This window comes from Podarcis vaucheri (genome assembly GCF_965113315.1).
Source record: "Podarcis vaucheri genome assembly, chromosome: 3".
Classification (NCBI taxonomy): domain Eukaryota; kingdom Metazoa; phylum Chordata; class Lepidosauria; order Squamata; family Lacertidae; genus Podarcis; species Podarcis vaucheri.
This window is the reverse complement of record NC_138761.1, coordinates 24738747-24753254: the sequence shown is the minus strand read 5'-3', so window position 1 is coordinate 24753254 and position 14508 is coordinate 24738747. Positions and strand designations below refer to the sequence as shown.

Below are 14508 nucleotides of genomic sequence, written 5' to 3'. Positions count from 1 at the left end.
GTGTATTAACAAGGAGTAGCATATCAGACCTAATGGTCAGGGGTCCCTTTACCTTTACCTTTAGCATATCAGAGAAAAACAAAGCAAAAAAAATGTTAAGGGATTCAAGCATAGAAAACAGGGTCTTGTCTTAAGGAATCAGAGGGAGCTGGGCAAAAAGGCTTTCCATTTTTACAATATGTCTGAAGCAACTGATGGCTGCTGCTTCATGTACAGCAGAGGGGGGAAATAGTCCATTGTATAACAGTTTTTCTCTAATTTGGGTCTCCAGCTATTGCTGGACTACAAATCCCATCATCCCTAGCTACCAGGGATGATGGAAATTATAGTCCAACCACAACTGGAGGCCCAAGTTACAGAAACACTGCTTCAGGGGCAAAAACAGAAAATGCCCATTTTCGGGTCACTGCCCTGTGATATTCTGTGGTGCCATCCATAGAATTTCCCCAGGTGATCGAAATGGGTTAGGCGATATTTCATGTGACATTGCAGTCCTTGGCAAAAATTAAAAACTCAATATTCATACCAGTTTTATTTGTGTGTCAGTACGTTTTAGTATAACCCCCCCCCCATAATAACCATATGAATGCATGCTAGCATTCTTTTTGTAATAGGCGTCCCGAAACTTTTATTTCCCCTATTGACTTGCACCATGCCCTATAAAATTACACCTTTGGAAGTTGTGCAGGTTCAGATAAGCCATTATTTCTTCCAGCATATTTTTGGCCTCTGCTATTGTTTTCCATGCTGGATTAATGAAATAGGGAATTTATATCTTGCACTTCGGCTTTTACATTTCTGCTGAGGCAAAGCCAGATGAATTTTTGGTCTTTGTGATGCTATGGCATTAAGTTGTATTTTAAAAGGGTTAGTGGATTTGTGTGGGAAGTGTGTGGAGATAGGATTACATAAAATAAAATACGTGAGCAAAGTTTAAAATGCCTAGTTGGTTTTGAATTCTTCTGTTCACTGAAAGCATAATAAAAGGGGCTGTTCCTGAAAATTAAACTAATAAATCTTGCAATATACACATTCCTTATACAGCAACATCCTCCATTGTTTCATTGCATAGTTATTTGAATTAGAAAAGTTCTCAGGTTCAATTTTTGAACCTTTTGAAAGAACTCAGTATTTTGCAATTTTATTCAAGCTCTTCTGCTGTAGTCTGACTTGTTGAGGTGTTGATTCTGCAATGCTATAAAGTATTATCTTCTGTTTAACATACACTTCTAACGGGGTGGGGGGGAGAGAGAATGAAGGTTCTACAGTACTTTCATACTTATAATTTGGACTGAGCAAAGGGGAAAGGATTGGATTTTGAAACTCCTCTAGGATGGCTTCCGGGATCTTAAAGGGCCAAATGATCTTTGCTCAAGTTTAGAAAGACAGAGGGTTATCCCGTTCCATTCAAGCCATATAGTTGATCTTGAAAGTTCAGACCTGATGAACTTTCACATCTCATCTAATCTGAATACACTCTATTATACATGCAGTACCTAAAATGCTCTGTCAGCACAAAGATTTCTGGAGAGCCAGTGTGGTGTAGTGGTTAAGAGCGGTAGTCACGTAATCTGGGGAACCGGGTTTGCGTCTCCGCTCCTCCACATGCAGCTGCTGGGTGACCTTGGTCTAGTCACACTTCTCTGAAGTCTCTCAGCCCCACTCACCTCACAGAGTGTTTGTTGTGGGGCAGGAAGGGAAAGGAGAATGTTAGCCGCTTTGAGACTCCTTCGGGTAGTGATAAAGCAGGATATCAAATCCAAACTCTTCTCTTCTTCTTCTTCTTCTTCTTCTTCTTCTTCTTCTTCTTCTTCTTCTTCTTCTTCGCACAATGGAACATTACACCCCTCTCATTCCCCCTGTTCCACCCTAAATCTGTCTGAGGTTCCCCTCAACCCTCAGAAAAAATTAGGGGATGGAGTTGGGGAAAGGGAAGGAAATCCCATTGTACAAGGGGAGATATTTGCAGGAATGGGCTCCTGTGCAGAGATTATGCATGAGAGGCATAAAAAACAGGCATGCCTTCCTTACTAGTCCCTATCCAATGCTGTTCAAACAAATGCAGCCTTTATTTTGGCCTTTCAACCTGAAGTAACTTGGTTTGTGTCGAATTTAGGGCAATGCAAGGCAGCAGAATAACCTATGCACACTCAATTGAGAGTAGAATTTGATAGGATTTTCTGCTGAGTCAACATGCACAGTAAGCCAGTGTGGTCCAATGGCTAGAAAGTGCCAGATGAGGAGCCAGGAGACCCCAGCTTCTAATTTTCACTCAGACATGAAGTGGCTTGGGGCAGTCACCATTTCCCAGTCTAGTCTACCTCACAAGTTCGTTGTGAGACTAAAACGGCGGGGGTCTGAACCATCCATGCCATATTTAGCTAACCTGGAGGAAAGGTGGGATGTAAGTGTATCAAATACATAAAAGTGACTTGTAAAAATAGCATCATTATGAATTCTTCCTGTTTTGGTTCCATGACAGATCCTCATTAATGAGAGTATGATGAGATTCAAAGACCATTGTTTTTCAATTCAGGCGACAGCTAATTATGGAGCACTGGAGATAATTGCCTGCCTTTTTGCTTTGTTTTCTTTTATTCCACCTGAACCTTTTCTCAGGAGGCTGTGAATCAGCTGATGAGCACTTTTATGAGGTACAGTTCTGGTTGATCACCTCAAAACAAATAACATAGAGCTGGGAAACCTTCAGAAAAGCACAACTGAAATAATCGAGGGATGGAGCAACTCCCCTGTGGCGAAAGCTTGCAGACATTTGGTACTTTTTAGTGTAGAAGTCATGTGTTAAGGGTGTAGAACATGACATGTGGTGTGGATAAAGTGAACAGGGAGAAATTTTCCCCCCTCACAGCACTAGAAAACGTGGACTTCCATTGAAGCTGAATGTTGGACAATTCAGGACAGTCAAAAGACAGTACTTCACACAGCCTGGCAACCAATATAGTTGCCACAGCTTTCACTTTCAGTAGCAGCAGTGCACACATACATAGACACACACTTTGGAGGTGGGGGAGGTGTGCTATTGCAATGAGCCCTACCTCTGAGAAGTTGTTGCAGAATTTCCCCTCATTGGGAGAAAAATTCAGTGAAATGGTCCACCATTTTCTCTGTCCGCAAACGGAGGACAACAACTATTCATGTGCCTGGCTTTGGGTGGTTACTCCCTCACTTTAACCCAGGGGTGAGGAATCCTTGAATGACAACTCTCATCATCCATTGCCATTGGCCATGCTTGCTGGGGCTGATGGGAGTTATAGTTCAGCAACATCTGGCAGGCCAAAGGTTCCCTACCCCTGCTATAGCCAACACACCATGACTGCTCTTATGAGAGAACTGTAGGCAAGTAAAATGGTAACTTACTGCAGAGGAAAATCAGGTCACATTTGTGCAACTGTCTGAGTAAAGGCTTGTGAACAGGCCTGCCCCATTCTACAAAGTCCCTTGAATGGTGTAGCTTTTCCACATAGGCTGGGCTTGGATTCCAGTGCTGCTGAGCCAGAGGCAGAGAGGAAGGCAACCCTTTGCTGTTGGACTTCAATGGCTGTATCTGCTCCTTCACTCCATTGCCCCAGTCTTGCACCCAACAGACTTCCAGTTTATTGGTATATATGCTGTGCTTTATGCTTGCTATAACATTATACATTTTATTTTTATTTCCAAATCATCTTTACAGTTTGTCTTTATCATGCAGTCATTGTCCTACAAGGTGTTTTTAGTTTTGTTTTCAAGTGGTACAATGTGACAAGTTTAATTTTAAAAATAGCAACTACTAGAGCGCAGTTCTCACATGGATCATGGAAGGGCGTAAGTTTGTAGAGTGAGGAGTGGTGCTGTTTCTTTTTCTTTCACAACCAGTTGGTAAGAGCACTAGACTCTTAATTTCAGGGTCGTGGGTTCGAGCCCCACATTGGGTGAATGATTCCTGCATTGCAGAGTGTTGGACTAAAAGATCCTTGTGGTCCTTTTCAACTCTACAATTCTGCAAATCTGTGAAAGCCCCAAATATGAACTCCTGCTCATGAGTAGATCTGGGTGCTCTGGTCACTTGATTAAATGGATGTCCTGACCACACTGAACCCCTGATTGCTGACATGTCTGCTGAGATACCCACGAACCTCTGCTACTGAACTGCAGGATTCTAAATTATGGTCTAGAGCAGTGTTCTCCAACCTTGGATGTCCATATGTTCTTGGACTATCCCCCCATCTTCCCCAAAGAGTTTAGCCAATGGTTGCGGATGATGGGAGTTGTAGTCCACCAACACCTGGGGATCTAAGGTCAAAGAACAGAATGGGCAGTTTTGTCTGCTGAGGGACACATTCTCTCAGAGACAACAATGGGTGGAGCCACAGACAAGAGTGTTCTAAATTAACTAATCCTGGAATAAAGGTCATCTTACTTCAATTTTCACCATAGCTACCTCAGTCCTATGTATGTCTTCTCAAAAACAAGCTCTACTGAGTTTGATGGGATTATTCTCAGAGAATTTTAAAAGATATAACAAATCAATACAGCTACACTTCTGGAGAGCAAGTGAAATTAATTCCTTTCTGGTTTAGTGTCACACAAACACATAGCAGAAGCCTCCCAGTTCCCTGTTCATTCTCTTGGTTCTCTTGGTGTCTCTCTCAACAATGGTGTCCTTCTGGATCACCCGTCTGGGCCTGGCTCTGGAGGTACATTTATTCAGAGGTTCCAGACCACCTTGCATGGTTGTCTTCAGAAGGTGGTGCTGGGGACACACAATTATGAACCCTAACCAGAGTTCCCTGGAAAGCAGGATTGATTGTTAAACCACTCTGAGAATTGTAGCTTTGTGAGGAGAATAAGGGTCTCCTGACAACTCTCAGCACCCTCAACAAACGATACCTCCCACCTTTCTTTGAGGGAATCTGTGATATGGTATCATAGTACTTTAAATGTATAGTGCAGATGTCTGGCTGCCTATCGTGCAGATGCACACAGGAGAGTGAAATCCTTGCAATGGCACCAGTGCTGTCTTCTTCCAGGAAAACCTGCCAGCCGTTATTGATCTTCTCATCAACGGGACCCTTGACAAGCTTCAGAAAGCTGTGGCTGTCATTGGTTCTTCATCCTACCCTACTCCGTCTTAAAATAACATTCTGTTTTCGATCCCTAGATGCTGACAGACATTGTGAATTTGTTGGAAATCCTTTGAAGATTAAAAGCACTCGGAAATCATTATCATGTATCATTGGATACTTGGGTGAGTTCTTGTTTAGTGAAATGAGTCGTAAGTCATAAAATGAGTGTTTAAATTGTAAACCCTTGGTTTACTGAGGAGCTCCAGAAAATGAAGTGGGATCTCAGACGGCTAGAGCGATTATGGCGACGGACTCGTGACGGAGCCTCAAGAACATCTTATAGGACGCTTATGAAAGCCTATGAGATGGCTATGAAAGCTGCTAAGAAATCTTACTTTGCAGCTTCCATTGCATCCGCTAGCCCTCGCCCGGCACAACTTTTTAGAATAATTAGGTCAATAACGTCCTTAGGAGGACAACCAAATTTAAGCACAAATTCGACCCACAGCTGTGAGGCATTCGCAAGCTTTTTTGTGGAGAAAGTGCAGTTGCTCCGCCGTGACCTCCCTGCCAATTTAGATACAGTGACTGAACTAGAGGCCCCTCAACTGACTTCAGGTCCAGTGTTGGACCATTTCGATCAGATACTCCCTACTGATGTGGATAGATTCCTCCAAGTTGGTAGGCCCACCACCTGCCTCCTTGATCAGTGCCCGTCTTGGCTGATTAGGGAGTGTCCAGATGTTGCGCGGACCCCCCTGGTTGAAATTATCAATTTGTCCCTTAACACAGGGACATTCCCAGGGGAACTGAAGGAAGCAGTGGTGTGTCCACTCTTAAAGAAAACTTCATTAGATCCCTTAGACCTATCCAATTACCGCCCAGTTTCAAATCTTCCATACCTGGGTAAGGTAATTGAGAGAGCAGTTGCTGAACAGCTTGGTAGGTTTCTGGAGGAAACATCAGCATTAGATCCATTTCAGTCCGGTTTCCATCCTGGTTTCCGTCCTGGTTAGGGCTCTGGTTGCCCTAACAGATGATCTCTGTAGACAACTGGATCGAGGCGGGTCAGGACTGCTGATCCTTTTAGATTTGTCAGCAGCCTTTGACATGGTTGATCATGATCTTCTGGACCACCGCCTCGCAGACATGGGGATACAGGGCATAGCCCGCAACTGGTTGTGCTCTTTTATCTCTGGTCGGGGACAGAGGGTGGCACTAGGGAGGGAAATGTCATCGTGCCACTCCTTGGTGTGTGGAGTGCCACAGGGCGCAATTCTCTCCCCGATGCTTTTTAACATCTTTATGCGCCCCCTTGCCCAGATTATCCAGAGCTTTGGGCTGGGCTGTCACCAATATGCTGATGACACTCAGCTCTATCTGCTGATGGATGACCACACCGACTTGGCCCCGAACACACTGACCAGATGCTTGGAAGCTGTGGCTGGATGGTTTCGTGGGAACCGATTGAAACTAAATCCTTCGAAGACAGAGGTCCTATGGCTAGGTCGGGATGGCATGGGGATGAGGGACCAACTCCCTTCTCTTGCGGGGGCCCAATTAGTGCCATTGCCTTCCGTTAAGAGTTTGGGTGTAATCCTTGACACCTCCCTTTCCATGGAGGCGCAAGTTACAGCAACAGCCAAGGCGACATTTTTCCACCTTCGCTGCATCAAGCAGTTGGTCCCTTACCTTTCCCACCCCGACCTGGCCACAGTGATCCATGTGACGGTGATCTCCAGGCTTGACTACTGTAATTCGCTCTACGCGGGGCTGCCCTTGAAGCTGTCCCAGAAACTCCAGCGGGTACAGAATGCTGCAGTGAGGCTCCTCACGGGGTCTCTGCCATGGGAGCATACTCACCCAGTGCTTTTCAAGCTGTACTGGCTCCCGGTGGAGTACAGGGTCAGATTTAAGGTGCTGCTTTTGACCTTTAAAGCCCTTCACGGCCTAGGACCCTCGTACCTACGGGACCGCCTCTCCTGGTATGCCCCACGGAGAGCCTCAAGGTCCATAAATAACAACACCCTAGTGGTCCCAGGCCCTAAGGAAGTTAGATTGGCTTCAACCAGAGCCAGGGCCTTTTCAGCACTGGCTCCGGCCTGGTGGAACGCTCTGCCTCATGAGACCAGGGCCCTGCAGGATCTGATTTCTTTCCGCAGGGCCTGTAAGACAGAGTTGTTCCGCCTGGCCTTTGGCTTGGAGCCAATTTGATTCCCTCCCTCCCTCTCTTTCTTTTTTCTTTTCCTTCTCCTCCTGCGATGAGGCTACATTTTAATATTTTAATGTTCCATTATTTTAATGTTGTATTTTATTTTTGTTTTTAAGTTGTAATCATTCATCTTGTTTTTATTATTGCTTGTAAGCTACTCTGAGCCCAGCCTTGGCTGGGGAGGGCGGGGTATAAATAAAAAAATGTTGTTGTTGTTGTTATTATTATTATTATTAAATGTCCTATCCAGGGCCAGCCCACCCATAAGGCAGACTGAAGCAGCTGCTTTGGGTGGTAGAATGCCAAGGGTTGGTGCTTCCATGGGCATCCCTCCTGACACAGCCAGAGAAGTGGCCATGGCTTCCAGCGAGATCTCTTGAGATCTTGTGGAGCTCGCCTCAGATCTTGTACCTGCCACTGCTTCTCCTCACTTACCCCAGGGCCAGGGGTGTTCTGCCCACCACCACCAGAGAAGCAAGGAGAAGTGGATGTGGCTTCTGGGTTCTGGTGAGATCTTGCAGATTCCTGGCACGATCTTGCTGGAACCTGTAATTTGCAGCTGCACAATCCTGGTAAGGCAACACCTTTCCATTTCACCTCAGGCAGGCAACAAAATGGGACGGGCTGCCCCATGTCCTATCAAAAGTCCTGTCAAGGGTTTTTCAAACATAATAGGCATGTTTCAGTGTGCGGTTGAGTTTAATTGAATAGCTGTATATTAGGTTTCTGGCGGCATGTTGATAGCAAGGACATAAGGAAGAATTTTTTTAATGGAACCTTTCTTCTCAGGGCCAGTTTATAGACATGATAGTTCATTGTGTGTTGTTTGTTGCTGAATCATTGGTATTTCAAAAATAAATAACTGGCTGACACACCCCAATCTTGAATAGAATTGCCCTTTTCTGTATCTGCTATGTGCAATAAGAGAAAAACTTTCATTTGCCACAGGTGTGGGGAGTGGGATGATGATGATATTTCTTACCTGCCTTCTACCAGCAGGTCTCAGGGCAGGTTCCAACAATTAAAAATTTAATATTCAAAACGGTTTAAAGCAAATGGCCGTTACGGGAATAGGGTGGGTGAAGAAAACATATCTCAGGTGTCAAAGGCTAGGGAAAAGTGCTGCTTCTTCAGCATACATTGGAAATTATTTAAACTATTTAAGGAAGCTGCCAGACACAACACTGTGATTGGAATAGTGGAAGAGGCAAAGGACTAAACAATGTGCTGTGCTGTATATACACACACATATAAACACATGCTCTGTTGCTTATCTCATCCCAGCTATTCCCATCCCCACCCCTCGGTTAAGTTAAGCACACTAGGCCAAATTATGTGACAAATATCACATCTATTTTTTTGGCCCAAATGTGCTTATTTCCGACATACATACCTGTGTTCAACGTAACAGGTAAGCAAGCCTTCTGCTGTTGAACAATGAGATGATCAACGCAGAGTTAATTCTACCATCTGTGTGCCAGGCTGATAAAGGGAAATCCTGTAAACATCTATTTAAAGCTGGTGCACGTTTTCCAAAATATCTGCATGCTGGGAAGCAATATGCTTTTTTAAAAAAGCTTTTAAACAAGCAACTGCTGGAAAAGCAGCAACCCCAGGTTGTCAATGATGTGTCATTTCAACTAGATTTTACACAGCTTAAATCACTTTTCTCTTCTGCTCTCTTCACAGCAACAGTTAAGGTCAAGTAACTGAAGGAGCATTTTCCTGTTCTTTTTTATGTGGGGTAGTGTGATAACATCTCTAAGGTTTTAGATCCTGAAGTAGGAAAATCGGAAGCATACCGTTGAGATGATGATGATGATGATTTGAAATAATGTCAGCAATATATTTTTTGTCGTCCCCCCCCCGCCAAATCACAGAGATTCATCCTGCCATGAAGCCTAATATAATCAAGTCAACACCAAGCCTTCAGAGTTCAATGGCAAAGAGGTTGCTCGCTCCCCCTGGCCACTCATCGTTAAGTATTTTGGGGAAGAGAAACTACAGCCACCATCACAACGGCCTGGATGGTATGTGTAAATAAACTGACATCTGAAATAACTATTCTTTTTTGCAATGTGTTTATAATCTAAAGGCAGCATCTTTGCTTCTTTCAATCTGGGCATTGGTATCTTCTACAACAGGCTTCCTCAACCTCAACCCTCCAGATGTTTTAAGACTACAATTCCCATCATCCCTCACCACTGGTTCTGCTAACTAGGGATAATGGGAGTTGTAGGCCAAAAACATCTGGAGGGCCAAGGTTGAGGAAGCCTGTTCTACAATAATAGTCAGCTTAGTCCCTCTTTGATGATAGGATTGGAGTTAACATAGGACCATTGGAAAACAAAGCCCAGTTGCTAGGTTGCAGATGAGGCCAGTGGTTCTAGGGGAGAAGAAAGCAGGCAGCCATGGGCCCTGATGTGCAGGTAGGCCTTGGCAGTTGCTATGGCAGCAGAGCCTTGGGACCAGGATACAAGGCAGCCTGGCAGTGAGGTGTTTAGGGAGGGGCAGCTGGTCTGGTGGGGAAGACATTTGTGAAGGAATTCCCTGCAGCCGCCACCCGCCGCATTCAATCTTCCTGCTCTTTGTCAGGTGGAGGAGAGGAGATGCTATTGTGCTGGAAGCCATGGATAAAATGTGGCCAACACTTTTTAATTAATTACTAGAATGTGCCCGGGAGATATGGGTTGTGTCGCTGTCCCTTTTCTCCTGTCCATCATCCTATTTCAGGGAAGACCAGTGGCTGTACTTGCTGGAAAGATCCATTTAGAAGCAACTGTCAGTGGAAAAGCATTTGGCTGCTGAGCAGCTGAGCTACTAATCAGGCAGCATTCAGTTCAAATATTAGTGACATTGTCTTGGCTCCAGATCCCTATCTGCAATATGCCAAGGGAGGGAGGGTAGTAATAATTACTGACTTTACAGGAATGGCAACAAGGTAATGTGTGTGGTGTATTTTGAGCATTCTATGTAGGTGGTCAATAATCCTAAATATTAATCATGTTAGCATTGGAAATGGCAAGCCAGTTTGTGTGTATGCAAAACGCACCGTGCTTGAATTTATTTATTTTTTGGCTTGAATTAATGCAAAGTATCCCAAGGGAAAGAGCCATTAGGCAATTTTTGCTTCTGCGTTACACTGCTGTGAAATAAGTGGGCTTTAAAAAAAATTTGTTAGCTTTGCTTAATTTTGGGTTGTGAAGCCTAGACGTAAGCAATGGATTACCACTTTCCAAGCAACGTATTTGATTTGGTAATCTGCTACAGAGATATGCTTTTTATATTGATCCGCTGTGGACTCGCTATTTAATCTAGTAATAGTTTAAAACTTTTGGGAAGATCAGTAGATGATTTTCATTCATAGTTCTATTTTGATTTCACTTGTTAACTTGTTAACTTGTGCTGAATATGTGCACAATATGTTTGTTTTGTCAACCGAGGGGTAATGTGCTGAAACTGGCTACAGTGTAAAATCTCTCTCAAGGGATTGTTCAGATTTTGCAGCCCTAAACTGATACAACCCCACTTCCCATTAATCTGTGGTGTTTGCATGACTGATTACATAAAAAATGCATCATATTCCACCCCTCTTTCAAAACCCTGGATTAGGTTTCTGGTTGAAAAGATTACTGAAGCGTTGCCATTTTGAGCACTCAAAGCACTGTATAAATGACAAGGCTTACAATGACAATATTTGTAATCGAACCACCTATACAAGGCCCAAAGTGGGTATTAGGAGACATTTGTTTGGTTCACATTAACCAAATGTTCACTTCCTGAACCAATACCAAAGCTGAAACAGCTAACATTTGAATTTTGCACTTCTCTGAATTTTGCATATGTGTACATATTAAAATGCACATACAGTGGTACCTCAGGTTAGAAACACCTTGGGTTACAAACACTTCAGGTTACAGATTTCTATACAGACTTGAGCTTTGCCTGCATTGGACAGCCTCTTGCCCATTGAGGTGTAAGCTGCATAGAGCCAGCGTGGTGTAGTGATTAAGAGCGGTAGTCTCTGGTGAACTGGGTTCGTGTCTCCACTCCTCCACATGCAGCTGCTGGGTGACCTTGGGCCAGTCACACTTCTGTGAAGTCTCTCAGCCCCACTCACCTCACAGAGTGTTTGTTGTGGGGGAGGAAGGGAAAGGAGAATGTTAGCCGCTTTGAGACTCCTGAAGGGGAGTGAAAGGCGGGATATCAAATCCAAACTCTTCTTCTTCTTCTTCTTATACATTGGGTGTTAATGTTTTGTTTTTTTTAAAAAAAGCCTGATTAATCATGTGCAGATAATATACAATTATTTGTATACAGTGGTACCTTGGGTTAAGAACTTAATTCGTTCCAGAGGTCTGTTCTTAACCTGAAACTGTTCTTAACCTGAGACACCACTTTAGGTATGGGGCCTCCCACTGCCGCCGCACGATTTCTGTTCTCATCCTGAAGCAAAGTTCTTAACCTGAGGTACTATTTCTGGGTTAGCAGAGTCTGTAACCTGAAGCGTCTGTAACCCGAGGTACCACTGTATTGTGTATAAAAGAACAGTACTCCATGTGGGTATAGTTCTGCAGGCTCATTTTGTATATATTAATATGTAAGTATTTTTATAAAGTCATGTGCGCTGTTGAATATATGTGATTATTTTAGGAAACCTGGAGTATATATGTATATAATATTTATTTAATATTATACATATAGTAACAATTATAACAATGTACATTTCAGGTGAGAATTGTTTTTAGTTTTACTGGGACCATTAAAAAAACCCAAACCTCTTCTCATCAATTTCACTTGGCAAGACAGGAATTAAAAAAAATAATCCATACAAATAAACTCAACATTGAGATTTTTTTAGAAAATACCATATCTAATTCAGCTATGCATCTGGATCAGTTGTGTGCATGATAGCCTGTTTCTGCGTATGGGTCCTCTTTACTGGACTGATGCATCCATCTTTTGTGGAGAAAATAGGCACTGAGACTGGAAAATATTTAGGTGTTGGCATTTTCCTCCACCATCACTCTTAGTTTGCTTCAGTGAATGGTAAAGGTAATCAGCAATCCAGGTTCTCAGCAAACATGTCAGGATGCATAGTTTTTTCAATAACTCTTGCTGGATGGTGAAAGTTCTCAAGTTAGCAGACTGAACACCTCCATCTCCGTGTGCTAAGAAAAACTCAATGAATCATTTTTTAATTTTTTGTGTGTCTCAAGTTACAAAACCATGGGAAGCAAAAATGTCATTGCTGCCTTCACTTTCTGGCCAACACTTTGCTTTTAAACAGGAAAGATTCACACAATGACATGAGAATGGAAGCTTCACTTCTCTCCACATCTGGAAGTAATTGAATTATATAACTTTGCGGTGACAGATTTCATAGAATGCCAAAGTAGGCTAGCTCAGTGCAACTGACAAAGTGCTTGTTTGCAGTATTACCTGAATATAGCTTGTTTTATTTTATGTTATTTAGATTTATTGCCAAATCAGGGCAGATAAATAAAAGTAAAAGCCCTCCAGCAAAATAAAATGCAATCAAATCAACAAGATTACCCAGCCATTTCTCAAACAAGCCCTAAACGCTTCTGAAAAGTGCTCAATCTTAGACTTTGATGCGTATGTACATATAGAAGGGCATTCCATAATTCCAAATCAGTAGCAGTGATGGGGTTTTCAGTAGGGGATTCTCTGGGGTAACTGTGCACCTGAAGGACCAGGTGCGCAGCCTGGGAGTCATTTTGGTCAACATGGAGGTGCAGGTTAATGCTGTGTCCAGGGCAGCTGCCTACCAGCTCCATTTGATATGCAGTCTGAGACCTTGCCTGCCTGTGTACAGTTTCATCAGAGTGGTTCATGCTCTGGTTATCTCCCGCTTGGACTACTGCAATGCATTCTATGTGGGGCTACCTTTGAAGGTGACTTGGAAACTACAGCTAATCCAGAATGCAGCAGCTAGACTGGTGACTGGGAACGGCTGCCGGGACCATATAGCACCAGTCCTAAAGGATCTACACTGGCTCCCAATATGTTTCTGAGCACAATTCAAAGTGTTGGTGCTGACCTTTAAAGCCCTAAATGGTGTCGGCCCAGTATACCTGAAGGAGCATCTCCACCCCCATTTTTCAGTTCACTAAGAGTGAACTATGTGTTAGTGAACTATAACGCACACACACACGCACATGCGCACGCGCACACACACACACACTAGCGTTTCTCCTTGTGAAAGAATAAAAGTAAGATATAAATATGAAAAAATTAATAATGCAATACAGACTGTAGAAAACAGTCTGAGAACCTTCTGGCAATCCTCTCAATTTAGAAGTGCTGGGGCATATTTTTGGAGACAGGAAGGAAATGAATTTAAACAATCTTTAAAAGCAGTATTTGATTTGTTCTCTCTTTACCCCTTCTCTTCTTTTTTTCTTCATTGACATACGGAAAAGCACCTGACATTTCTGTCTGAAATCTGTATTCAGTTCCTAGCTCATCTCCTTGGAAAACAAAATTCCAATATGCAACCCTGAGTCACCTTAATGTTTTAGCAATGACATAAACACTTATTCCAAGAGTTGCTGGAAGAAGCCTCACTTGTTATTACATTTTATAACTTTGGGGGCTCTCAAATTATATTTCTGTGTAACATCAATTTTACATGGAAGCATATGCGATCTTAATTTAGTAAGCTTGCTGGTTCCTAGTATACTTACTATAACACACACCCCAGTGCTACATTAGAGTTTCTCCTTGTGAAAAAATAAAAGTAAGATATAAATACGAAAAAAGAATAAATAATACAATTCAGACTGTAGAAAACAGTAATATGGAGCAAAGCCCCTATTTCTCAGGTGTGGGGCTCTACAAATAAATGTTGTTGTTTAGTCGTTTAGTCGTGTCTGACTCTTCGTGACCCCACGGACCAGAGCATGCCAGGCACTCCTGTCTTCCACTGTCTCCTGCAGTTTGGTCAGACTCATGTTTGTAGCTTCAAGAACACTGTCCAACCATCTCGTCCTCTGTCGTCCCCTTCTCCTTGTGCTCTCCAAATCCTTGTGCCCTTGAAATCTGAGTTATTCAAGCCCCTTCGCCACGGCAAGGCAGTGATCCATGAAGGGGTCAAATAAATACCTAAACTTAATTCTCTTTGTCTAGCCAGTGTGAAAGCCAGTGGTGTAATGGTTAGAGTGTTAGAGTAGGACGTAGCAAACTCTGGCTTCAAATCTCCCCTAAGCT

At 43.2% G+C, this 14508-nt stretch overlaps 1 protein-coding gene across 5 annotated transcripts in view; it reads left to right on the top strand.

Annotated features, from left to right (window-relative positions):
* The window catches only part of MTA3 (metastasis associated 1 family member 3), a 124652-nt gene that overhangs the window by 75327 nt on the left and 34817 nt on the right, over positions 1-14508 (top strand). For all 5 annotated transcript variants that reach the window (XM_082217554.1, XM_082217555.1, XM_082217556.1 and 2 more), the window contains exons 15-16: positions 5159-5245; positions 9156-9305. In XM_082217554.1, coding sequence (XP_082073680.1) covers positions 5159-5245; positions 9156-9305 — 237 coding nt within the window. The remainder of the gene's footprint in view (positions 1-5158; positions 5246-9155; positions 9306-14508) is intronic.